At 38.1% G+C, this 27,053-nt stretch overlaps 3 protein-coding genes across 3 annotated transcripts; 1 reads left to right on the top strand and 2 right to left on the bottom strand.

The window, feature by feature from the left end:
* Window positions 1-2,401: 2,401 nt before the first annotated feature.
* On the bottom strand, window positions 2,402-3,334 carry LOC148774161 (olfactory receptor 2G3-like). The gene has a single exon (XM_088831061.1). The coding sequence runs from the start codon at window positions 3,332-3,334 to the stop codon at window positions 2,402-2,404; it is 933 nt and encodes a 310-aa protein (XP_088687187.1).
* A 10,857-nt stretch (window positions 3,335-14,191) lies between these two features.
* LOC148774160 (olfactory receptor 2G3-like) lies at window positions 14,192-15,124 on the bottom strand. Its single transcript, XM_088831131.1, has one exon. The coding sequence runs from the start codon at window positions 15,122-15,124 to the stop codon at window positions 14,192-14,194; it is 933 nt and encodes a 310-aa protein (XP_088687257.1).
* Window positions 15,125-20,875: 5,751 nt separating this feature from the next.
* LOC148774159 (olfactory receptor 2G3-like) lies at window positions 20,876-26,322 on the top strand. The gene is made up of 2 exons (XM_088831178.1): window positions 20,876-20,898; window positions 25,383-26,322. Exons 1-2 carry the CDS (start codon window positions 20,876-20,878, stop codon window positions 26,320-26,322), a joined length of 963 nt encoding a protein of 320 aa, XP_088687304.1.
* The last annotated feature ends 731 nt before the right edge of the window (window positions 26,323-27,053 follow it).

Below are 27,053 nucleotides of genomic sequence, written 5' to 3'. Positions count from 1 at the left end.
CTGAGGGGATCCTGAAATTGTCCCCAGTTCATTATGTCTTATAAAAGGCAAGCTAATAGAAGACATTACATACAGATATGTGAAATTGCTATATATATATAAACTAAGATAGATTAAAAATAAGGGCATTATTATATGCAGATGAAATTAATAGTCCTTCTTGAACAGATTAACTGGTAGATACAAAATAGCTAAAATTATAAATTATTTAAAAACTTAGAAGAGCATGAGAGCTGCTGCTGCTGCTGCTGAGTCACTTCAGTCGTGTCCGACTCTGTGTGACCCCATAGACGGAAGCCCACCAGGCTCCCCCGTCCCTGGGATTCTCCAGGCAAGAACACTGGAGTGGGTTGCCATTTCCTTCTCCAATGTGTGAAAGTGGAAAGTGAAAAGTGAAAGTGAAGTCGCTCAGTCGTGTCCGACCCTCAGCGACCCCACGGACTGCAGCCTACCAGGCTCCTCCATCCATGGGATTCTCCAGGCAATAGTACTGGAGTGGCTTGCCATTGCCTTCTCCGCATGAGAGCTAGGAAATAATAAATAAAAACATTTTAAACATTCTAATATCTTCTCACAGTTTTTAGAAAAATATGTTTAAAAGTGATCATTACAATTTGAGGGTAAAAGAAAACATGCACAAAGAGCTAAAGAATAACAGAAAAATAATGTGTAAACAGAATGTGAAATCATCAAATTGGTGAAATAGATGTTTTCTACCATCTTTCCCCCAATAATGGTATTTTTGAGACTTTCTTTATGGAACTCCAGGAATCCAGAGATTCTGAGGATGGAGGCATTGACAAAGGTAAAAGAATAGTTTCACTTTACTTGTGTCACCTCTCCCGCATGGTGGCCCAGTTCATGCCAAGAGAGATCTCGGTCTGTGTTTTCTCCCATGGGAAAAAGTGAGACAAGGGAGTGAGTGCCCAGCTTTCTGGGCAGTGTGGGATGCTGCCAAAGAGACCCACGTCTTTAAGAATACTGAGGTCTGTAGCATGACTAGTGGGTAGGAAATGGCTGGGAGAACAGCATCCAGGGCTCTTGGAGTGTGTCAAAGAGACAGGGATCCTAACCAAGTCCTGGACCCCCTTAGGAAGCCTGGCCTTGAGTCCCTGAGGAAGCCTTATCTGAAGATCCCTCAAAGGGTCCATGGGTATTCCAGAGGCTCTCCATGCCTCAGCCACACAGTGGACATGATTTTGAGTAAACTCTGGAAGTTGGTGATGGACAGGGAGGCCTGGCATGCTGCAGTCCATGGTGTTGCAAGGAGTCGAACACGACTGAGCATCTGATGTGAACTGAACTGACTGAAGAATCTTGATAATATTTTATAAATAAATAACCGCTGTGAATATATGGGAAAAAGTCAATATTTTAAAGAACGTTATTGGAACAGATAAAAATGTTATATTCAATATGAGGAAAAACAATTTTGCAAATTCTACAAAATTATATTATCTATAAAAGTGAATAACATATAAGAGACAAAAGACATTTTTTGTAAAGATATCTCTTTATTTTGTCAAATTAAATATTCACATTTAATGACAATACTTAAAGCTCTATTGGCATATTTACTTAAATTCTCGATATAAAGCTAAATAATTGATCAAAAGAGATTGAGAGGTATTTTGTGCTGACAAGACATGTTTCAAAGAGAAATACTCATCTCATGGCTCATAGCCCTTGGAAGCTTTCCCTGTGGGTAGAGGAGATCTGAAAAATCCCATGTGTACTTAATCCCAGATTCCTCTAGAGAATGAACTGGAATCAACAATCCTCCAAATAGGAAAAAATGTTAGGTAATTGTGGCTCTTTCAGTGAACCTTTTCATTTTCATATAAACTGTGCATAGAACACATACGGCCTAGGAACTATTGAGTGTGAGACCTGGAGAGCAATAGGAAGGTCTCAGGTAAACCCCCATATCTGCAGCTATGTTGTGAGCTCTACCACGATGAGGCAGAAGATTTCTTCTGTGATGAGAAAGCAGATATGTCATAACAGTATCATGATCATTAATGAGTATCTGTCGTCTATGGGGTCTCACAGAGTTGGACACGACTGAAGTGACTTATCAGCAGTAGCAGTCATTAGTTAATCACTAGAGCAGTAACTCCAGACTTACAAAAGCACATGTACAAATACATATGCACATAATATAAATATTTATTTATTCATAGGATCTTTACAAAATAGCTGAAAAAAGAGAGACAACATTTCTGAGAAGAGAATAAGAATTTAGAATTGGTAACTTCAAGATGTCATTAAAAGAAAATTTCATTCCATTTTATTCAGGAGATTTAGTTGATCCTCATAAGTGAAAGGAGAAACCGGAAGTAGATGATGTTAAAAGTCCCCGGAATCTGAGGGACTGCATGAGGATGGCTCACATTTCTCCTTAGCTTGAATCTCTTCCCACTAACCTTCTTAGCGCCCACTTAACTTCTTTATTTCTCAAGGTGTAGATCAAAGGATTAAGTGAGGGTGTCACTACAGTGTAGAAGAGGGTGAGGAATTTACTGTAATTCTGTGTGTATTTGCTCTTGGGTTGAATGTAAATGGAAGTTAGAGTCCCGAAAAACAAAACCACAACAATTAGGTGGGACCCACAAGTCCCAAATGCTTTCCTCCTGCCTTCAACAGATTTTATCCTCAGCACACTCCTAACAATGCAGCCATAGGAGACCAGAATAAGCCCCAGAGGTATCACCACATAGAGGACACAAGCTATGGAGAGCTCATTTTCCAGGAAGGTTGTGTTCACACAGGCAATCTTAATCAGCGCAGGCTCCTCGCACATGAAATCATCCACCATGTGATGGCTGCAGAGAGGCAACTGGAAAACAAGGATGGTCTGAACCATGGACTCCACAAAGCCACTGATCCAGGCCAGAGCTGCTAGTTGCTGGAGAAGCTTTGGGTGCATGATCACTCCATAGTGGAGGGGTCGACAGATAGCGTTGAAGCGGTCATAGGCCATAACAGTCAGCAGGACACACTCCGTGGCGCCCAGCCCCAAAGCAACATACATCTGGATCACACAACCAGTGTAGCTAATGGTCTTGTCAGGCCCCTTGAGATTCCAAAGCATTTGTGGGACAATACTGGTGGTGAAACAGAGGTCCAGGATGGAGAGATTGGAGAGGAAGAAATACATGGGTGTGTGGAGTTTGGGGTTAAAGTACGAGACCAGTATGATCGCTGTGTTCCCCATCAGTGTCAGAATGTATATGATAGAGACGACAGGAAGGAGAACCATCTCCAGGTGGGGCTGGTCAGAAAAGCCCAGCAAGATGAAACCTGCCGGAGGGCTAGCATTTGTTCCTTTCATTGCTTAATGGTGAGTCACCATTCTTGGTCATTCCTATTTTCTTCCTGTGGGAAAGAAAGTCAGATATCATAACTAAAACAATATAACAAACTAAGTAAAATGAGCACTTTGATACTGATTTTTTTCTTATAGAGAGAAATACCAGAGTAAAATTATGCAAAATAAATAGTATAATAGGTTGTCTTGTTACAAAGAGACACAGAGAGTCTGAAAACACCAAATGCATTGCAAGGAAATACATAAACATAGAATAGACTTTAGAGAATAACCCAGAACAGATGTGAGAAGTATCCCAAATTCTCTGAAGACAAAATACATGGGCCATCAACGTGCATAGTGTGAAAAACCAAAGAAATGGAAAGCAAGATTATTGTGACACATACACACACATGATAGATGACAGATATAAAAGAAAAATATTGACAAATACATCGAGTGAGCAAGAGTCTGAAACACAAGGCATATAGAATTCGAAACATGGAACAAAATAGGAATTGTTAGAATTTTCAAAAATGAAGTGTTAGAGATAATTACATTAACATTCATTGTTTTTCTGTGAAGCAAATAATTACTGATCTAGTAAGTGTGGAGGGAAACTTCTGAAATCTCCCCATTTGAGTCACAGGTTTGCTATTTTGTGAATATGCTCGCTGGGAAATTCTATTTACAATCCCCAATAAGCGAGCTCTACCCTATATGACATGAATAGTTCACATGCTTTAATGGAGTTTCATTACAAGAGTTCATGAATTCAGCCTAATGCAATCCAGTGATCCTCCCTCAACTAAGTTATGTTGAATTTATCAGTGTCTTAACACTATTAACTTGCAAAGATTAAGAAACACAGGTATGAAAATTTGTACTTCTGAATGGTCAATTTTGAAGTCTTCAAAACAGGTTCAGTCATTTACCTTGGAGATTGAATCTAAACAAGTTGCTTAAAAACAAATGAATAAACAACAAAACCATTCAATGACAATTACTGATCTCCCCTTAAGTATCCTAGCAAGAAATTTAAACTTACTTCTAAGAATTCCTCATCTTTATAGCACCTCTCAGACAATTATTGCACAGTCCAGTTCAGAGAGAAGAAGTGGCTTATTTTCTTTGGCATCCATAGGAATAATCAGTTGCATTTTAAATTTTGGCCAAGACAAAACTCTCATGTATTTTGCATAGAGAATGTTAATTATTTCCAGAATTATAGCGAAAGAAAGAAACTGATCTTGGTGGTCACATTGGTTAGCATTTTTCTATCTGTCCACGCATTTTGGTGGTAAAATTAAAACCCTGAGTGTTATGATGCAACAAAATTGACATTGACCTTACTTGGCTAAATTTCCTCTATTATTCAGCAAAGTGTAAAACAACTGTGCTTTTGAAAGATCCAACATCTCCTGGGGAAAAGACAGCACCTGATTGGCCTCACTTTGCTTGATGTAACTCTACAATGTAACAGTATTTTCTTGTGTATTTATGTTACAAGAAAAACCAACAATTTCTGAGCACACCCCACAAGGAAACTGGTCTCGCTCCCTTTCACGTTTCTGTTCTTAGTCAAGATGAGGATAAAAGGATTTATATCTGCAAAGAGATGAAGCTAGGACGTATTCCATAATTAAGAATAAATGTCAGTTTATACATGAAAAACTGCTTTTGTTCACTGCTAAAGGCAAGAAGCTCTGGAATTCCTGAACTTTTAAAATCGATTTTCTTTTTTTCCCCCACCTAAACAGCAAAGTACTACTTTCCAGAAGGAATGGCAATCCAGCTGTGGAGATTCTTGGGATTTTGATGAAGAGTTCGATCACGATCACAGATCTAGGACAAGCAGTGGAGGAACCCCATGCGTGCAGTTTGTTGGCTCTCTTTTTCCTGTAATCTCATGGTTCAAGTCTCTTCAGATGGATGGTGGTTAGCTTGCTTACTCTGCATACATCTCTGGAGTTCTTCCCAGGCAACTTCAATCATTATAATAGCGAGGAAGACATCCCCTGGAGAGAGCAGAGCCATGGAGATTGTGCTTCTGTTGCTGCTGAAAGACAATCAATTGCACACCACCTTCTAAACACACATGTGCAAAATTGTCAAAGTTATTTAGATAGTATCTTAAAAGATTTAGTTTTTGAAATTAATTCATTAAAATTTTTATTAGTTAAACTCAGTTTTGAACATAGTATGGAGACATGCATATATCTGGAAATACGTACTTGAAGTTTAATAGATCTATAGACTTCTGGGTAATAGGAAATGTTGCAGAAGAAGTAGAGTCTAGTATCTAGTATAAAAGGGGACAGACTATTGCAAATTCATGAACTGTTCTTCGAAGTGGCTAAAAATAAGGTTTTTATATCAGAAAAGATTTATGCGACACACATAGCATTGTTATTACTTCTTGAAGAACTGGCATTTTTTATAGTTGCTTTAAAACATATGGTGTACATCCTGCTTTGTGTGAAATGATCCACTGGGTGCAGTTTACTTTTACAATGGATATAAGTATATGTGTAGAATAATACATGCATATAATCTGAAAATAAAGTTGATATACTGAAGTTGTCTATGCAAAAATTCAACCTAGTAAATTTGAAGATTTTATTTGAAGTAAATTTGAAGGTTTTATTGAAATTGTCATGAATTAAGCAGTATCCCATTTATCAAGTAGAGAAGAGCTGTACAAAACAGGAGGAATTTATACGCTGAAGGGGAAAGAGTGGATTGTTTCAGGCTTAGGTGACTTGTGTGAGAGGAATGGTCTGGGTCTATGTGTCAGGTTACCTTACTGGTGCTGACTAGAAAATTGCAGACTGATTAAGACTACATTGCTTGGAGAAGTTGTATTTAAATTAGGTACTTGGTCTTGGTTTGCTGAAGTGGTCTGAACAGCTGACTCCATTTGGGACTTTTTGTTTCATTTTTCAGTTCAGTTCAGCTCAGTTTGATTGCTCAGTTTTGTCTGACTCTTTGCAAGTTCATGGACTGCAGCACGCCAGGCCTCCCTTCCATCACAAACATGCGTAACCTGCTCAAACTCATGTTCATCGAGTCTACTAGCCAACCATCTCATCTTCTGTCGTCTGTTTCTCCTCCTGCCTTCAATCTTCCCCAGCATCACGGTCTTTTCCAAGAGTCAGTTCTTCGCATCAGGTGGCCAAAGTATTGGGAGTTTCAACTTCAACATCAGTCCTTCCAATGAATATTCAGAACTAATTTCCTTTAGGATTGACTGGTTAGATCTCCTTGCAGTCCAAGGGACTCTCAAGAGTCTTCTCCAACACCACAGTTCAAAAGCATCAATTCTTCTGTGCTCAGCTTTCCTTATAGTCCAACTCTGACATCCATACATGACGACTGGAAAAGCCAGAGCTTGACTAGACAGACCTTTGTCAGCAAAGTCATGTCTCTGCTATTTAACATGCTGTCTAGGTTGGTCATGGCTTTTCTTCCAAGGAGCAAGCATCTTTTAATTTCATGACTGCAGCCACTGTCTGTAGTGATTTTGGAGGCCAAGAAAATAAAGTCTGTCACTGTTTCCAATGTTTCCCGCCTATTTGCCATGAACTGATGGGACCGGATGCCATGATCTTAGTTTTCTGAAATGTTGAGTTTTCAGCAAACTTTTTCACTCTCCTCTTTCACTTTCATCAAGAGGCTCTTTAGTTTTTCTTCATTTTCTGCTATAAGGGTCATATCATCTATGTTTTTGTGGTTATTAAGATTTCTTTAATATATTGTTTTTGTTTTAACATAAAGTAAAAGTCTAAAGAGCACAAAATTCGATTCTCCATATTCTTACTCCTGTCCCTCACAATATTCACCTTATGTTCAATCAGTAGAAACCCAGCAGTTTCCGAACATTTTTCCTTTCATTAAATTTATGGAACTTACACCATATACTTCTCAAAGTCCAACTTAAATCTCATCTTTCACAAATGTGTCTTTCATGTTTTAATTAATGAAAATATGAGAAACAGAGATCTTTTAAGGAATTAAAGTTCTCTATTCTATCTAGGGGAGAAAGAGTATAATAGAAAATGTCAAGAAATACACCTGAATGATTTAAAAAAGGACCATATCGCAAAGGGAAAGATATATATAATGCTAAGGAAGTTGGACTTCCTATGATCCCTAGGACAGTTTTTCATATTAGATAAGATCACAGACAACTAGCCAATCTGATCACACGGACCACAGCCTTGTCTAACTCAATGAAACTAAGCCATGCCATGTAGGGCCACTCAAGATGGATGGGTCATGATGGAGAGGTCTGACAGAATGTGGTCCACTGGAGAAGGGAATGGCAAAGCACGTCAGTATTCTTGCCTTGAGAACCCCATGAACAGTATAAAAAGGCAAAAAGACACGACACTGAAAGACAAACTCCCCAGGTCGGTAGGCGCCCAATATGCTACTGGAGATCAGTGGAGAAATAACTCCACAAGGAATGAAGGGATGGAGCTAAAGCAAAACCAACACCCAGTTATTGATGGGACTGGTGATAGAAGAAAGGTTCAATGCTGTAAAGAGCAATATTGCATAGGAACCTGGAATGTTAGGTCCATGAGTCATGGCAAATTGGAAGTGGTCAAACAGGAGATGGCAAGAGTGAACATCGACATTCTAAGAATCAGCGAAATAAGATGGATTGGAATGGGTGAATTTAACTCAGATGACCATTATACCTTCTACTGTGGGCAGGAATCCCTTAGAAGAAATGGAGTAACCATCATAGTCAACAAAAGAGTCTGATATGCAATACTTGGATGCAATCTCAAAAACGACAGAATGGTCTCTATTGTTTTCCAAGGCAAATCATTCAGTATCAAGGTAACCCAAGTCTATGCCCTGACCAGTAACACTGAAGAAGCTGAAGTTGAACTGTTCTATGAAGACCTACAAGACCTTCTAGAACTAACATCCAAAAAAGGTGTCTTTTTCATTATAGGAGACTGAAATGCAAAAGTAGGAAGTCAAGAAACACCTGCAGTAACAGGCAAATTTGGCCTTGCAGTACAGAATGAAGCAGGGCAAAGGCTAATAGAGTTCTGCCAAGAGAACACACTGGTCATAGCAAATACCCTCTCCCAACAACACAAGACAAGACTCTACACATGGACATCAGCAGATGGTCAACTTCGTCATTAGATTGCTTATATTCTTTGCAGTCAATGATGGAGAAGCTCTATATGGTCAGCAAAAACAAGACCGGGAGCTGTCTGTGGCTCAGATCATGAACTCCTATTGCCAAATTCAGACTGAAATTGAAGAAAGTAGGGAAAACCACTAGACCATTCAGGTATGACCTAAATCAAATCCCTTATGACTATACAGTGGAAGTGAGAAATAGATTTAAGGGACTAGATCTGATAGAGTGCCTGATGAAATATGGACGGAGGTTTGTGACATTGTACAGGAGACAGGAATCAAGACCATCCCCAAGAAAAAGAAATGCAAAAAAGCAAAATGGCTGTATGAGAAGCCCTTACAAATAGCTGTGAAAAGAAGAGAAGCGAAAAGCAAAGGAGAAAAGGAAAGATATATCCATTTGAATGCAGAGTTCCGAAGAATAGCAAGGAGAGATAAGAAAGCCTTCCTCAGCAATCAGTCCAAAGAAATAGAGGAAAACAATAGAATGGGAAAGACTAGAGATCTCTTCAAGAAAATTAGAGCTACCAAGGAAACACTTCATGCAAAGATGGGCTCAACAAAGGACAGAAGTGGTAGGGACCTAACAGAAGCAGAATATATTAAGAAGAGGTGGCAAGAATACACAAAAGAACTGTACAAAAATGATCTTCACGACCCAGATAATCACGATGGTGTGATCACTCACCTAGAGCCACACATCCTGGAATGTGAAGTCAAGTTGGACTTAGGAAGCACCACTACGAGCAAAGCTAGTGGAGGTGATAGAATTCCAGTTGAGCTATTTCAAATCCTGAAAGATGATGCTGTGAAAGTGCTGCACTCAATATGCCAGCAAATTTGGAAAACTCAGCAGTGTCCACAGGACTGGAAAATGTCAGTCTTCATTCCAATCCCAAAGAAAGGCAATGCCAAAGAATGCTCAAACTACTGCACAATTGCACTCATCTCACACGCTAGTAAAGTCATGCTCAAAATTCTCCAAGCCAGGCTTCAGCAATACCTGAACCTTGAATTTCCAGATGTTCAAGCTGGTTTTAGAAAAGGCAGAGGAAACATAGATCAAATTGCCAACATCATCTGGATCATCAAAAAAGCAAGAGAGTTCCAGAAAAACATCTATTTCTGATTTATTGACTATACCAAAGCCTTTGACTGTGTGGACCACAACAAACTCTGGAAAATTCTGAAAGAGATGGGAATACCAGACCACCTGACCTGCCTCTTGAGAAATCTGTATGCAGGTAAGGAAGCAACAGTTAGAACTAGACATGGAACAAAAGACTGGTTCCAAATAGGAAAAGGAGTACGTCAAGGCTGTATATTGTCACCCTGCTTATTTAACTTATATGCAGAGTATATCATGAGGAACGCTGGGCTGGAAGAAGCACAAGCTGGAATCAAGATTGCTGGGAGAAATATTAATAACCTCAGATATACAGATGACACCACCCTTATGGCAGAAAGTATAGAAGAACTAAAAAGCCTCTTGATGAAAGTGAAAGAGAAGAGTAGAAAGTTGGCTTAAAGCTCAACATTCAGGAAACTAAGATCATGGCATCCGGTCCCATCAGTTCATGGCAAATAGATGGGGAAACAGTGGAAAAAGTGACTGACTTTATTTGGGGGACTCTAAAATCACTGCTCATGGTGATTGCAGCCATGAAATTAAAAGACGCTTATTCCTTGGAAGGAAATTTATGCCCAACCTAGACAGCATATTAAAAAGTAGAGACATTACTTTGTCCACAAAGGTCCATCTAGTCAAAGCTACGGTTTTTCCAGTGGTCATGTATGGATGTCAGAGTTGGACTATAAATAAAGCTGAGCACCAAAGAATTGATGCTTTGGAACTGTGGTGTTGGAGAAGAGTCTTGAGAGTCCCTTGGAGTGCAAGCAGATTTAAGCACTCAATCCTAAAGGAAATCAGTCCTGAATATTCATTGGAAGATCTGATGTTGAAGCTGAAACTCCAATACTTTGGCCACCTGATGCGGAGATCTGACTCATTTGAAAAGACCCTTATGCTGGGAAAGATTGAGGGCAGGAGGAGAAAGGGTTGACAGAGGATGATGTGGTTGGATGGCATCACCGACCGAATGGGCATGGGTTTGGGTTGACTCTGGGAGCTGGTGATGAACAGGGAGGCCTGGCGTGCTGCGGTTCATGGGGTTGCAAAGAGTCAGACACGACTGAGTGACTGAACTGAACTGAACTGAAGATCATAGACTCCAGATTCAGACCAAGTTAGATTCTAATTCCTAGTGCAAGTTGTTGAATTTCTAGAAGGTAGGTAAAGTTTCAAATCAATAGTGAGTGGAATAACAGTTTCAGGTTACTAGAGTGGTAGGCAATAAGTGAGGTACCACACATAACATACTTGTCAGAGTACCTGGCACCTATCAAAACTCAGTCCATGTTTAAGTAAGTAAGTAAAGTCACTCAGTCGTGTCCAACTCTTTGCGACCCCATGGACTGTAGCCTACCAGGCTCCTCTGTCCATGGGATTTTCCAGGCAATAGTACTGGAGTGGATTGCTATTTCCTTCTAATGTTTACCCACTGATATGTTAACGGTGGGACTTCTCATGGGGTGTGGTTAAAACAAAACAATATTTTTATTCCTTTATTCATCTTGCCTGTACCATGTAGCAGTTCTTTCCTCGGTCCTGGTTTAAAGCTTCAGAGTGTGTTATAACATTTTTGGTCATTTACAAATGGTAAAATTGTCCACTTTTAGTAATAAAGTATTTTCACATTGGTAAATAAAATGTCCACTGTCGAGCAACACTTAATTTACATGTAAAGATTCTGTGTTTCCTGAGCTTACAGCCTGTTCCCGTCTGAGACCTTGCAATGGGAATTTGGTTGAGCTGAGTCCCTGCTTTCCACCTTGTGGGTGTTCCTTCCTGCCTCTAGCTTGATAAGCGCAATTTCAGAACTTGCCAGGGCAAACCTGTGCAAAGGGAAAAGGAGACATTAGGCAGGAAAGTTTAGTTGACTAAACAGATGAAACAAAATTGGCATGATATTGATAATTTCAAAGTGCTTGTTAACATACATGAGTTTATTTTAAATTATTCTATATCCATTTTCCATATTTGAAATTTTTATAAATGAAGAGCACTAATACTTTGTTCACTGTGTTACTGATTTCTGGCCTCATTTGATTTTTTTTAGACAAAATGCTCTTATACTTTTAAACTTCTGAAATGTATTCATTTATTATTCGATATATGGTCGATGTTCTATAAATGCCCTGTGTGTGCCTGAGAAATTTTGTATGTCTTCATGCCATCAGTGTTTTCACTATATTGATTTTGTAATTTTTGCTGTGCTCTTTATATTTTCGATATCCTTATTCATTTATGTTTGTTTATCTTTTCTACCAGTTATCCATTCAATCCTGGCTGTGAATTTGCCTATTTCCTTTCTTACATGTTAGGTTTTGCCTTATATTTTGAAGTTGTTTGATAGAAAGCATTTTAATTAAAGATTATTAATGCTTTCAAGTTAATGAAATAGTTTACATTATGCAGTGTCTCCCCTTATTCCTGATAATAGTTCTTCCCTCAAAGGCTACCCTGTTTGATACTAGTAAGATCATGCCAGTCTTCTTTGTTGGCTGGTATTCACGTGGTATGTCTTTTCTGTATTCTTTACAGTGCATCTTCTTATAGACTTGTCTTATTTTTTAAATTACTCTACTACATACAAAAAGAATTTATGGAAAGTATTACTGTTCTATCCTAGTGTGGGCATAAGGATATCATTTTCAATAGCTTTAAAAATTTTATTGTATACTTAAAACTATAAGATTTTAAATGATTTGAGTAATCTTATTGCTTAGTAAGCATTTACCTGTCCTAATCAATCAGTGAAGTAGTTTGATTTTAATATAACCAGATTTAATTATTAATGTCAATGAAATTTTATCTTATGAACAGATATAGAAAGTTTACTTAGACACCACTTGTTAAACTTATCAATGCCTCCTAAGTAGATCATTTATTTTCTTCTCCAATATAGTTGCTTTCCTTTACTAATTTATTCAACTTAATATATCTAGATAGAATTATTTATCTTTGTTGAAATGATTCCTAGGATTTAATCTCTATTAAAAGAATTAATTTTTTTGGCAGCAGCACACAGCATCTGGGAAATTAGTTCCCCAACCAGGGATCAAACCATGCCTTCTGCTTTGGAAGCACACAGTCTTAACCACTGGACCACCAGGGAAATTCCTATTTAAGAAAAAAGCGCACTACATTTATAAAACCATAGCATGTTGCAAGTATATCTAAGCAGGCTCTACAATTAAAGCCAATAAACTACTGATAATATTTTATAAACAAATATGTGGATATGTGTAAAATAAGGTCAATATTTTTACACTGAAAATACTACCAAGATTTTAAAGTATGTTATTAGAATAGATAAAACTTTATATTCAAGATGAAGAGAATTATTTTATAAAGTTATGATATCTATAAAAGTGAATAACATAGGTGGCAAAGACTTTTTTGGTAAGAAATAAATATATTGTGACAAATATAAATATTCAGATTAAATGACAGTACTTAAATTTCTAAGGCATATTTTCTTAGATTCCAGATAAAGAGTTAAAGAATTGATCAAAAGAAATTGAGAGCCATTATGTGAGAACAAGAGATGTATAAATGAGAAATAGTCTCACGGCTCATATCTCTTGGGAGCTTTCTCTGTGGGTGGGAGAGATCAGAGATCCCTAGGTGTACTTAGCTCCAGATGCCACTAGTAAAGGAACGAGAATCAATAACCCCCGCAAAAGAAAAACTGTTAGGTTATTGTAGGTTTTCTAGTGGACCTTTATGCTTGTATGTAAACAACGGACAGAACAGTTACGGCCTGTGGAAATATTGAATGAGAGATCTGGAGAACAATAGAAAGTTCTCAAGAAAGTTCTGTCTCTATGAGGCAGGTGATTTCTTCTGTGATGAGAAAATAGATCTGTCATGAACATATCCACCCTGCCATTACTTAATCACTAGAACAATAACTCCAGGATTTGTAAAATTATAATACGTATACATATTTATGTATTTATATGTATAAATATTTATGTATTTATATGTATAAATATTGTATGTATTTATATGTATTTATATGTATTAATTGTATGTATTTATATGTATTGTATTTATATGTATTGTATGTATTTATATGTATTGTATGTATGTATTTATATGTATATGTATTGTATGTATTTATATGTATTGTATGTATTCTATGTATTATATGTATGTATTATATGTATTGTATGTATTATATGTATTGTATGCATTGTATGTATTTATATGTATTGTATGTATTTATATGTATTTATTTCTATGTATTTATATGTATTTATTGTATGTATTTATATGTATTGTATATATTTATATGTATTTATATGTATAAATATTTATGTATTTATATATATAAATATTTATGTATTCATTCATAGAATCTTTAGAAAACAGCCAAAAGAAAAAAGAGACATAACATTTCTGGAAAGGAATATGAGAAGGATTTATAGTAGGCAGCTCCAGGATGTCATTGAAAGAAAATTTCATACCATTTTATTCAGGAGATTTAGCTGTGATCTTTACAAACAAAAGGAAAAACCAAAATTAGATGATGCTAAAAGTCCTTAATATCTGAGGGATTGTATGAAGATATTTCACATTTCTCCTTAACTTGGGTCTCTTCCCAGCAACCTTCTTAGCGCCCACTTAGCTTCTTTGTTTCTCAAGGTGTAGATCAAAGGATTAAGTGAGAGTGTCACTACAGTGTAGAAGAGGGTGAGGAATTTACTGTAATTCTGTGTGTATTTGCTCTTGGGTTGAATGTAAATGGAAGTTAGAGTCCCGAAAAACAAAACCACAACAATTAGGTGGGACCCACAAGTCCCAAATGCTTTCCTCCTGCCTTCAACAGATTTTATCCTCAGCACGTTCCTAACAATGCAGCCATAGGAGACCAGAATAAGCCCCAGAGGTATCACCACATAGAGGACACAAGCTATGGAGAGCTCATTTTCCAGGAAGGTTGTGTTCACACAGGCAATCTTAATCAGCGCAGGCTCCTCGCACATGTAATCATCCACCATGTGATGGCTGCAGAGAGGCAACTGGAAAACAAGGATGGCCTGAACCGTGGACCCCACAAAGCCACTGATCCAGGCCAGAGCTGCTAGTTGCTGGAGAAGTTTTGGGTGCATGATCACTCCATAGTGGAGGGGTCGACAGATAGCGTTGAAGCGGTCATAGGCCATAACAGTCAGCAGAACACACTCCGTGGCGCCCAGCCCCAAAGCAACATACATCTGGATCACACAACCAGTGTAGCTAATGGTCTTGTCAGGCCCCTTGAGATTCCAAAGCATTTGTGGGACAATACTGGTGGTGAAACAGAGGTCCAGGATGGAGAGATTGGAGAGGAAGAAATACATGGGTGTGTGGAGTTTGGGGTTAAAGTACGAGACCAGTATGATCGCTGTGTTCCCCATCAGTGTCAGAATGTATATGATAGAGACGACAGGAAGGAGAATCATCTCCAGGTGGGGCTGGTCAGAAAAGCCCAGTAAGATGAAACCTGCCGGAGGGCTAGCATTTGTTCCTTTCATTGCTTAATGGTGAGTCACCATTCTTGGTCATTCCTATCTTCTTCCTGTGGGAAGAAAATCAGATATTAAAGTCAGTGGAAAAATAACTAACTGAGTAAAATGAACATTTTTACACTGATTTTTATATAGAGAAATAACAGGGAAAATAAAATTGTGCAAAACAAAAAATGTAACATGTTGACTTGTTATACAGAAACAAATATACAATGTCAGGAAAACACCCCGTGCTTAAAAATATATAAATATAGAATAGAATTAGAACACATACAAAAGCAGGTTTGGGAAGTATCCCAAATTCTCTGAAGATAAAATATACAGGCCATTAATGTGCATAGTGTGAAAACCAAAGAAATTGAAAGAAAGATGATGGTTACACATATGGATATATGATAGATAATAGATATAAAAGATAAGTTGAAAAATACATTGAGAGAGCAAGAGTCTAACAAGGTACACGGAACTGGAGACCTAAAGACAAATTAAGAAGAGTTAGAATTTTCACATTGCAAGTGTTAGATATGGTTATCATTAATATTCATTGTTTTTCTGTGAAGCAAATAATTACTAACCTGATACTAGTGTTAAAAGAAACTTCTGTGATCTCCCTAATTGAGTCATTGGTCTGACAACTTTCTAGAGAGTAATACTTTCTGGTATTTACTTTCGAGAGAGTAAATACCACTCTCTAGAAAAATATACTTCACACTCCCTAAAATAGCAAACTCTTGCCCCTCGTAGCCCCTTAGTTCACATACTTCAATGTCATTTTATTACAAGAGTCTATGAATTCAGCCACCTAGTACAATGTGTTGACTTTGTTAAAAGTAAATGATGTAGAACTTCCCATGTCTTTTTAACTATTAACTTGCAAAGATTAAGAGATACAGTTAGGAAAATTTGTGGTTTTGAATGGTCAGTTCAGAGATCTCCAAAATGGTTGCAGTCATTTACTTGTGATATCAAATCTAAACAAATTCCTTAAAAAAATAATAAAAAACAAAAAACCCTCCATTGAAAATTTCTGATTTTCCCTTAAATATCTTCACTAGAAAATAAAACTTACTTCTAAGAATCCATGGCCATTACAGCAACGCTCAGGCAATTATTGCATAGTCCAGTTTAGAGAGAATACCTGGCTTATTGACATCCAAGGTAAAAATCAGCTAAATTTTGAATTTTTTCTAAGACAAACTATTTTTGAATAGAATATGATTGTTTTTCCAGAATTGAAGCAAAAGAAAGTAATTGACCGTGGTGGTCACATTTGTTAACATCTGTCTATCTGCTCATGCATTTTGGTGGGAAAATAAAAACCCTGAATTAAAATTAACACTAGACACACTAAAATGGACATTGACCTCTTCTGGCTAACTTTGACTCTACTATTCAGTAAAGAATAAAATAACTGGATTGTTGAAATATTCAATGACTCCTGGAAAAATGTCAGCACATGAGTGGCCTCATTTTGCTTGAAGTAATTCTACATTTTCACAATTTTTTCCTTGTGCATTTATGTTGCAAGAATAACCAATATTTTCCAAACAGACTATGCTGAACCTGTTCTCTCTTTCATATTCCTGTTGTTAATCAAGGTGAGAATACGGGGATTTATATCTGCAAAGAGAAGAAGGTAGTCAATTATTCATCATTAGTCAATGTTGGGTTGCACATTAAAAAACTACTTCCATTCACTGCTGAAGGCAAGTAGCTCTCGATTTCTTCAACTTTTAAAATGAATTTTCCTTTTTTCTGCTTTTTTTTTTTTAGTATATGTACTGCCAAAGCGAGCACTTTTCCCCTTTTTCCCAAAAACAACAGAGAGTAAGTTCTACCTTCTAGAAAGAATGGCAATCCAGGGTAGAGGTTCTTGGGGTTTTGATGAAAACTTCAATCATGATACAGATCTAGGACAGGCAGCGGAGGAACCCCATGCGGGCAGTAAACTCAGGCTCTCCTGTTATCTCATGCTCCTGTAATCTCAAACCCCTCTAATCTGAAGCTCTCTTCAGATGGATGGTGGGTTTGTTTACTCAGCACAAATTTCTTGAGTTTTTCTTCCCAGGTAATTTCCCGTCTCTATATTAGAGAGACAGGCCCCTTGAGAGAAGTGCCACAGAGACTTGTGCTTCTGTTGTCAGTGGAAGATAATGAATTGCATAATACCTTGTAAACAGATGCGTGCATGGACACAGACATTTTGCTGTCAAGGTATTCAAAACAGATACTTTCATGTTGTCATAGCATACTGGATAACAGATAGAAATGACCGATGAACTTCCGGTCTGTGAGAACATCCTTTAGTTCTATACATAATAAAGTTTGCAGAGCGTGTTAAGGTCTTTCACCTACTTTCTATTACATACTATTAAATATAGCTAGGTAATATTGTGTCTATATTATTTAGATAGTACCTTAAAAGATTTTTTATTGAAGTATAGTTGAGTTACAATGTGTTAATTTCAGGTGTACATCAAATTGATCCAACTTTATACATATGTAGTTTATATATTCTTGTATTTTTAATATATATTTATAAATGACTTATGATGTTTAGTTGTTAAGTTGTGTCCAACATTTTTGCGACTTCATGGACTGATGTCCACCAGGCTCCTCTGTCCACGGGATTTTCCAGGCAAGAATACTGGAGTGGGTTGCCATTTCCTTCTCCAGGGGATCTTCCTGACTCAAAGATTGAACTCATGTCTCCTATATCGGTAGGCAGATTCGTTACCGCTGAGCTACCCTGGGAAGCCCCATATATAATATATATGTACATCTACATTCTTTTAATATTCTTTTCCATTATAGAGTATCACCAGCTACTGAATATCAGTCCATGTCTCTACAGGGACTGATATTCAATATCCTTTTTAATTTACTTTATAGTACTATATAGTAGTGAAATAGCAACCCACTCCAGTATTCTTGCCTGGAGAATCCCATGGACGGAGAAGCCTGGTAGGCTACAGTCCACAGGGTCGCAAAGAGTCAGACACGACTGAGCGATGGAATGGAACGGAACGGAAACTTCTCATTCATTCCTCATTAAAATTTTAATTCATTAAAGTTTTTGTTAGAGAACCTCAGTTTTGTATACATGCATGCCACAGAATCTTTTAAGGAATGGTTAAAAATAAAGCCTTTGTGGGAAAACTGGTCAACCACTTGTAAAAGAATGAAACTAGAACACTCCCTAACACCATACACAAAAATAAATTCAAAGTGGATTAAAGATCTAAACGTAAGACCAGAAACTATAAAATTCCTAGAAGAAAACATAGGCAAAACACTCTCCGACATAAATCACAGCAGGATCTTCTATGACCCACCTCCCAGAGTAATGGAAATAAGAGCAAAAATGAACAAATGGGACCTAATTAAACTTAAAATCTTTTGCACAACAAAGGAAACTATAAGCAAGATGAAAAGACAGCCTTCAGAATGAGAGAAAATTATAGCAACTGACAAAGAATTAATCTCAAAAATATACAAGCAACTCCTGCAGCTCAATTCCAGAATAATAAACAACCCAATAAAAAAAATGGCACAAAGAACTAAACAGACATTTCTCCAAAGAAGACATACAGATGGTTAACAAACACATGAAAAGATGCTCATCATCACTCATTATCAGAGAATTGCAAATCAAAACCACAATGAGATACCATTTCACGCCAGTCAGAATGGCTGCTATCCAAAAGTCTACAAGCAATAAATGCTGGAGAGGGTGTGGAGAAAAGGGAACCCTCTTGCACTGCTGGTGGGAATGCAAACTAGTACAGCCACTATGGAGAACAGTGTGGAGATTCCTTAAAAAACTGAAAATAGAACTGCCATATGACCCAGAAATCCCATTGCTGGGCATACACACCAAGGAAGCCAGAATTGAAAGAGACACATGTACCCCAATGTTCATCACAGCACTGTTTATAATAGCCAGGACATGGAAGCAACCTCGATGTCCATCTGCAGATGAATGGATAAGAAAGCTGTGGTACATATACACAATCAAATATTACTCAGCCATTAAAAAGAATGCATTTGAATCAGTTCTAATGGGTGGATGAACCAGGAGCCTATTATACAGAGTGAAGTAAACCAGAAAGAAAAACACCAATACAGTATGCAAATGTATGTATATGAAATTTAGAAAGATGATAACAATAACCCTGTATGTGAGACAGCAAAAGAGACACAGATGTATAGAACAGTCTTTTGGACTCTGTGGGAGAGAGCGAGGGTGGGATGATTTGGGAGAATGGCATTGAAACATGTATATTATCATAAGTGAAATGGATTGCCAGTCCAGGTTTGCTGCACGGGACAGGGTGCTCCGGGCTGGTGCACTGGGATGACCCAGAGGGATGGGATGGGGAGGGAGGTGGGAGGGAGGTTCAGCATAGGGAACACATGTACACCTGTGGCTGATTCATGGCAATGTATGGCATTACTTTGCCAACAAAGTCCCTCTAGTCAAGGCTATGGTTTTTCCCGCGGTCATGTATGGATATGAGAGTTGGACTATAAAGAAAGCTGAGCACCAAAGAATTGATGCTTTTGAACTGTGGTGTTGGAGAAGACTCTTGAGAGTCCCTTGGACTGCAAGGAGATCCAACCAGTCCATTCCAGAGGAGATCAATCCTGGGTGTTCATTGGAAGGACTAATGCTAAAGCTGAAACTCCAATACTTTGGCCACCTCATGAGACGAATTGACTCACTGGAAAAGACTCTGATGCTGGAAGGGATTGGGGGCGGGAGGAGAAGGGGACGACAGAGAATGAGATGGCTGGATGGCATCACAAACTCGATAGACATGAGTTTGAGTGAACTCCAGGAGTTGGTGATGGACAGGGAGGCCTGGCGTGCTGTGATTCATGGGGTCGCAAAGAGTCGGACACGACTGAAAGACTGAACTGAACTGAACTGATGGCAAAACCACTACAATATTGTAAAGTAATTAACCTCCAATTAAAATGAATAAATTTATTCAAAAAAAGCCTTTGTATCAAAAAGGAATTATGCTCTACACACAGCAGTATTATCACTTCTTAAGGTATTGCCAATGTTATTCTATAGTTGTCTCTTAAGTAGATGGTGTATATCAGGTTTTGTGTAAAATAATCCATTCAGGTACAATTGATATTTTACATAAGTTATAAATATATGGACAAATATAAGATATAAATATATACATCTAATTTGAAAATTACAGTGTTCATGTATTGGGATTTTCTGTAAAACTTCCTGATGAAGTTGGGCTTCCCTGGTGGCTCAGGAAGTAAGGAATCTGCCTGCTATGCTGGAGATCGGGTTCAGTCCCTGAGTTGGGAAGATCCCCTGGAGAAGGGAATGGCAACCCCCTCCAGTATTCTTGCCTGGAGAATCTCATGGACAGAGGGGCTCAGTGGGCTACAGTCCATGGGGTCGCAAAGAGTCCGGTACATCTTAGCAAGTAACGCTCACATAATAGTAAACATTAGAAACAACTGATATGTAAACTATGTCATAATTTTCCTTCTATAAACTTCTCTTTCAACTGCAGTGACAAAGTGAGAAAAGGTAGTGCCAAAAAGGGATAAAAATATTTGCTAGGTGTGCTGGTCCTGGGTCTGTTTGTCCTCAAATTCTTTCATTGTCCCTTTTCATCACTGTTCTGTATTACAGGAGGACTGGGGTCTGAAGGCTGCTTCCTCCAGGCTCCCATATTGACTGGCTTTCATGTGGGAGACACTGACTGGCATGAGAGCAGAATGAAGAGAAAAGAGAAGCCAGGGTAATTCTGCCTTCCACTGTGCTGTAGGAGGCTTTTCAAGATGCGGTGGCCATCTCTTCTTTTGGTTCTAGTTCTGTTGGCAAGCTTACCATTGTGCCTGCTTCCACCTGGTTATCCTGGGCCTTTGGCTTCTTTTGCTTCTTCAAGTCCAGCAGTAGGAATAGCTGCCAGCTATTTCTAGTCTCAAGTTCAACTTTCATTTCACTGTTTGGTTTTCCAGCTACCCCATCACTTGTGTAAGCCACTTATGCATTCAGTTCAGTTCAGTTCAGTTCAGTCACTCAGTCGTGTCCGACTCTTTGCGACCCCATGAATCACAGCACGCCAGGCCTCCTTGTCCATCACCAACTCCTGGAGTTCACTCAAACTCATGGCCATCAAGTCGGCGATGCCATCCAGCTATCTCATTCTCTGTCGTCCCCGTCTCCTCCCACTCCCAATCCCTCCTAGCATCAGACTCTTTTCCAGTGAATCAACTCTTCGCATGAGGTGGCCAAAGTATTGGAGATTCAGCTTTAGCATCAGTCCTTCCAATGAACACCCAGGATTGATCTCCTTTAGAATGGACTGGTTGGACCTCCTTGCAGTAAAAGTCTCCCTATTGCAAAAGATCCAAAACTATTTGTAACTGGCCCCACACTCTGGACTTTGTACACTCTTCTTTTCCAGAAAGTATACTTCTTAGGAAATATTTAGTCCACTTCTAATCATGTTCTGGTGACAAAATCTATTTTCTATGAAACAGTCTTACAAATTTCCACAGGAGACAACGCCTTACTGCAAAGCAATGAAGTTTTAAGTTGGATTTAGATACCATTATAATAATCGGCGGAGAAGGCAATGGCACCCCACTCCAGTACTCTTGCCTGGAAAATCCCATGGACAGAGAAGCCTGGTAGGCTGCAGTCCATGGGGTCACTAAGAGTCGGACACAACTGAGCAACTTCACTTTCACTTTTCACTTTCATGCATTGGAGCAGGAAATGGCAACCCACTCCAGTGTTCTTGCCTGGAGAATCCCAGGGACAGGGGAGCCTGGTGGGCTTCCGTCTATGGGGTCGCACAGAGTCGGACATGACTGAAGCGACTTAGCAGCATAATAATTGGAGGGTACTGGGACTAATCAATGTTTCTTTCTTCCTTGAAATGTTGCTTGAGAAAGACTGATTCTGAATATTGAAAATATTGACCCTTCTTTTGAATGAGGCTCAAGAACTCAATTACTGATATGTATAATATCAGTAATTATATAAAGACATTCATTATATAAAACCAAATCTACTTAAGGGCTTCCCTGATAGTTCAGTTGATAAAGAATCTGCCCACAATGCAGGAGACCCCGGTTCAATTCCTGGGTCAGGAAGATCCGCTGGAGAAGGGATAGGTTACCCACTCCAGTATTCTTGGACTTCCCTTGTGGCTCAGCTGGTAAAGAATCCACCTGCAATGAGGGAGACCCCAATTCGATCCCTGGACTGGGGAAGATCTCCTGGAGAAGGGAAAGGCTATCCACTCCAGTATCCTGGCCTGGAGAATTCCCATAGTCCATGGGGTCACAAAGAGTCAGACATGACTGAGCAACTTTCACTTCACTTTCACGATCTCACTTAATGCCACAAATAGCTTTTGGAAAATTATCGACTACACTTAAGATGCTTTATGTGCTGAGAATAATTTATCAATATTGAAGAAAAAGGCCAATGGCAACAAATCTACAGATGCTTTCTCTAGCACTAAACTCTGACTACCTGATAAACAGCTTATTATTCTAATAATAATAATAATTAATAGTTTAGAATTAATAATTCTAATAATTAATAGTAGTTCAACTCTCAGAAAGTGTTTCTGAATAATTCAATACTGTTTTTTTTTTAATTGTGGGATAACTGCTTCATAATGTTGTATTGGTTTTTCTTTTCTTCACCCACAGGAAAGAATATAAGAATGCACACGCTTGAGGGGCCGGGGTGAAGGTGACAGAGTTTGTCTATGATATTGCCTGGCTGGAGATAAAACAAAGGTCCAGTTGAGGAATGCCTTCCTTCACACTTTTCCCTTGAGAAAGCCCTGTTCTGGACACTTTAGACTCCATGTTAATTAGCAACTTGGAGATACAGATCCCTGAGGTCTTAAACATCTATCTCCTATGTACTTCTCAGTTTTTTCTAATTTGACTTCCTCGAAGGACTACTGCTCAAGAGCTATTTACTTCCACTGAGTTCATTGGTATTGGGCAATGATATTCACTTCAGTGAAGCAATTGTAACATGCTTAAATCATGTTGCCCATCTTCTCTTCTGCAAGCTGACAAAGATATAAGGCAGAAGGAGGATGACCTAGATGATGGAAGAAACCCCTTTTAGTTTCTTCTTTTACCACCTCTCTCTCTCCCTCTTGAGTGGCCTCCAGGTACATTAGCCAGCATTGACTGACTCAGCAACTTTAAAGACTCACTTTGTCTCTCCTCCAGATTCCCTTTCAGGAGTCCTTCCTCTACACATCTTTGCCGAATACAATCATTTTTCATACCACAAAAATAATCAGAAAAGGGCGTGGCAGAAAGAAAGTTCTTGAACTTTTTGCCCAAAGGAGAAAGATATTCCTCTAGATATTTCTTCCATTTGACAGTAGTTAAAATCTTGATATAAGCTAAATGTTCTTCAGTGGAAGAATGGATATCTGGTACAGCCATGAGAAAGGAGATTCTGCCATTTGCTACAACCTGTACGAAAATACTATATGGTATCACTTAAGTGCTTAATTAAAAAAAGACAGAGAAACAGAATAGAGACTAGAATAGTGGGTTGCAGAGACTAAGGGGAGGGGTAAATGGAGCAACGTAAGTCAAAGGATACAAATTTTCAGTTATAAGAGTAAGTTCTGAGGAGCTAATGTGTGACATGGTGACTTCAGTTAATAACATGGTATTGTAGCTTGAAAGTCGCTGAAAGTAGATCATAAGCATTCTCACCTCACACAGAGAAAAGAGTTAACCAATGTTATCTATGTGAGGTGATGAATATGTTAATTTTCTTGATCTTTGTAATCATTCTGCAATATATATGTATAGCATGTTATCATGTTGTACACTTTAAATACATACAATTACATTTGTTCAACTTTCTTCAATAACATTAAAAAAACAAAATTTTGAAAGCATTGTTTATTTCACTTGAGATGCAATATTACTTGTAAAAGTATACATATACCTGAATAAGCTTACAAATTTAGCTTTCATTATTCCTAAATGATTCAACAAGATACTGATTTTAGAACATAAAGGGGACTTCCCAAGTGGTGCAGTGGTAAACAATCTGCTTGCCAATTCAGGAGATGTGGATTCAGTCCCTGGATTGGGAAGATGCCCTGGAGAAAGAATGGCAAGCCCCTGAAGTATTCTTGCGTGGAAAATCCCATGGACAGAGAAGCCTAGCAAGTTACAGTCCATGGGGTTGCAAAGAGTTGGACATGACTTAGCATGCACGCTTGATGAAAGCATAAAATTTGGGGACACAGAAGATGATATTGTAGAAAAGTAGTAAATGAAGAGGTATGGTGAAATGTAATCTGGACTGATTCTGTTCTGCAGAATGTAAAACTGATGACAAAGATATATTTTGCCTTTTCATGATATTCAGTTCAGTTCAGTTCAACATTACCAAATGCCAATTCCTTGTCTTTAACTAAGTGGCTGTGTGTAAGTGAGTTTTTACCTTATTTTTTTAAATAAATCTGAAGACATTTTATCAAAAACTGAACAAATTGCACACATGAGTTTGTGCATCTGTTTTTATGTGCATGTATCACAAATATCTTTTAATCAACTTTGAGGTATAAAAACTTGTGGTCAGTTGCTAAATAGCTTATAAAATTATTTAGCTTTCCTCTCTGCTGAAATTCACCTGTGTCTGACCCTATACACACTCTGATCAAATATTTAGTTATAAGAAACATTATCAGAACTTGCTTTGTCTTGAGTAACAAAAGACACAAAATATGTTCCATTTATTTTTCTGATCTACTGACTCAACCGTTATTCATTATTTTTGCATTGCAATTTCTGTGGAAACAAACAAAGATCACTCATAATTCATTTCATACTAGGTGCTTAAATTTGCTTCAGCATTCCTATCCTCTTTCCCCCCTACTTCTACTAACAGAATTATATAGCCACTCAAACTGAGAGCTTTTCTCTTCTTATTAGGAAAATAACCTTTAATAATAATTTTCAACAAATGGGAAAAGAGAATGATCACACACCAAAAAAAGAGGATGAGTCAAATATTTATTGAGTCAAGAAATGATGACACAAAACAATGCCTTTGTTTTTAAGAATGCCTTTTTAATAATTACCATTTTTCCTTCTCTGTGAAAACTGACTAGTTAAGAAAATCTGAGTTTATTTCAAATTTTAGAAGTAAATGGTAATAATGTTATTTCCCTCAATTGAATTTTGTGTCCATTTTTCTCTTTTACAATAACAGACTAATGGAACAAAATAATGAAACATCTGGGGGAGATTTTATTTTGCTTGGATTCTCAGACCAGCCTCAACTGGAAACCATCCTTTTTGTGATCATTTTGATATCCTATCTTTTGACCATCCTGGGCAACACAGTCATTATCCTGGTCTCCTGCCTGGACTCCAAACTTCACACCCCTATGTATTTCTTCCTCACAAATCTCTCCTTTCTTGACCTTTGCTTAACTACCAGCATTGTCCCCCAGTTGTTGTGGAACCTGAAGGGACCAGCCAAGACCATCACATCAACAGGCTGTGCCATACAACTCTATGTGTCCCTCTCACTGGGTTCTACTGAGTGTGTTCTTCTGACCATCATGGCATTTGATCGCTATGTGGCAGTCTGCAGACCTCTCAATTACACCAGTGTTATGCACCCATCATTTTGTAAGTCCTTGGCAGGAATAGCCTGGCTATGTGGAATAGGAAACACTCTTATCCAAGGAACCATCACCCTTCAACTTCCTCGCTGTGGACATCACCTTGTGCACAACTTCTTATGCGAAGTGCCTGTCATGATCAATTTGGCCTGCTTTGACATCCATGCAAATGAAGTCCAGCTTTTTGTGGCCACATTAGTTCTCCTTCTTCTTCCCCTGGCATTGATATTGGTCTCTTATGGATTCATTGTGCAAGCAGTGACAAAAATTAAGTCATTCCAAGCTTGGCGTAAGGTTCTAGGGACCTGTGGTTCCCATCTGCTGGTGGTGTCCCTCTTCTTTGGGACCAGCTCAGCCACATACATTCAACCAAAGAGATTCTATGGCCATAGACAGGGGGAGTTCCTTACACTCTTCTACACTGTTGTAACTCCCACCCTCAACCCCCTCATATATACTCTGAGGAACAAGGATGTGAAAGGAGCCCTGAGAAGAGTGCTGAAAATAGAACAAAATTCCTAAGGAAAAATCAAGGAAACTGACTTTTCATTGAGGAAAATTATTAAGGAGACCTAAGATTAAATAACTACTCCCAAGTGACTGCTTACCTTTCTGCCTGTATTTACCAACAATATGGCTACTGTGGTTCAGGGGGAAAAAAGCACATTTAGATTTGTATATCTCATGAAACTTCATCTGTGTGTATGTGTGTGTTTTATAAACATATTCATACTTTTTTCTACTAAATGTCTTTAAAGGGCATATCTCAGAATAGGGAGATTTAGTGATCTACCCAATATGCATGTGCTTACATATTTGATTATGGAATTAAATAGTGTTTAATATGAACCAGAAAATGGAAATGTATATATTAGCATGAGGTAATTACTGTTGTACTTCTTTTGTAAAAGAGCCCTGGTGTGACACTGTTTAAAACATTCGACCACAGTATCCCAAATCTTTCAAGAAAAGAAAAAAAAAGAAAAACTTGAAAATATGGGCTCTTTTTACAGTAATGTACCAGATTTGTGAATCTACTTAAAATGCTATTAAGAAAAAGGTTTGCTTTTAAATGAAAGCAATAGAAGTAATTGTTAAATAATTATATAAGTTACTTAATCATTTAATGAAATACTAAAACTTAATGTAATCTAATTTCAAATGGACCGAGGGTCTACAGGGCGAAACTTCGTATTGAATCTTACTCGATGCTGTATTTCTTATTTCTGGGTTTCTGAAATTGTAAAACACGT

This window comes from Moschus berezovskii, chromosome 23 (assembly GCF_049115385.1).
Source record: "Moschus berezovskii isolate FMDL1 chromosome 23, NW_MosBer_1.0, whole genome shotgun sequence".
Classification (NCBI taxonomy): Eukaryota; Metazoa; Chordata; class Mammalia; order Artiodactyla; family Moschidae; genus Moschus; species Moschus berezovskii.
This window is presented reverse-complemented; position numbering and strand designations above follow the sequence as displayed.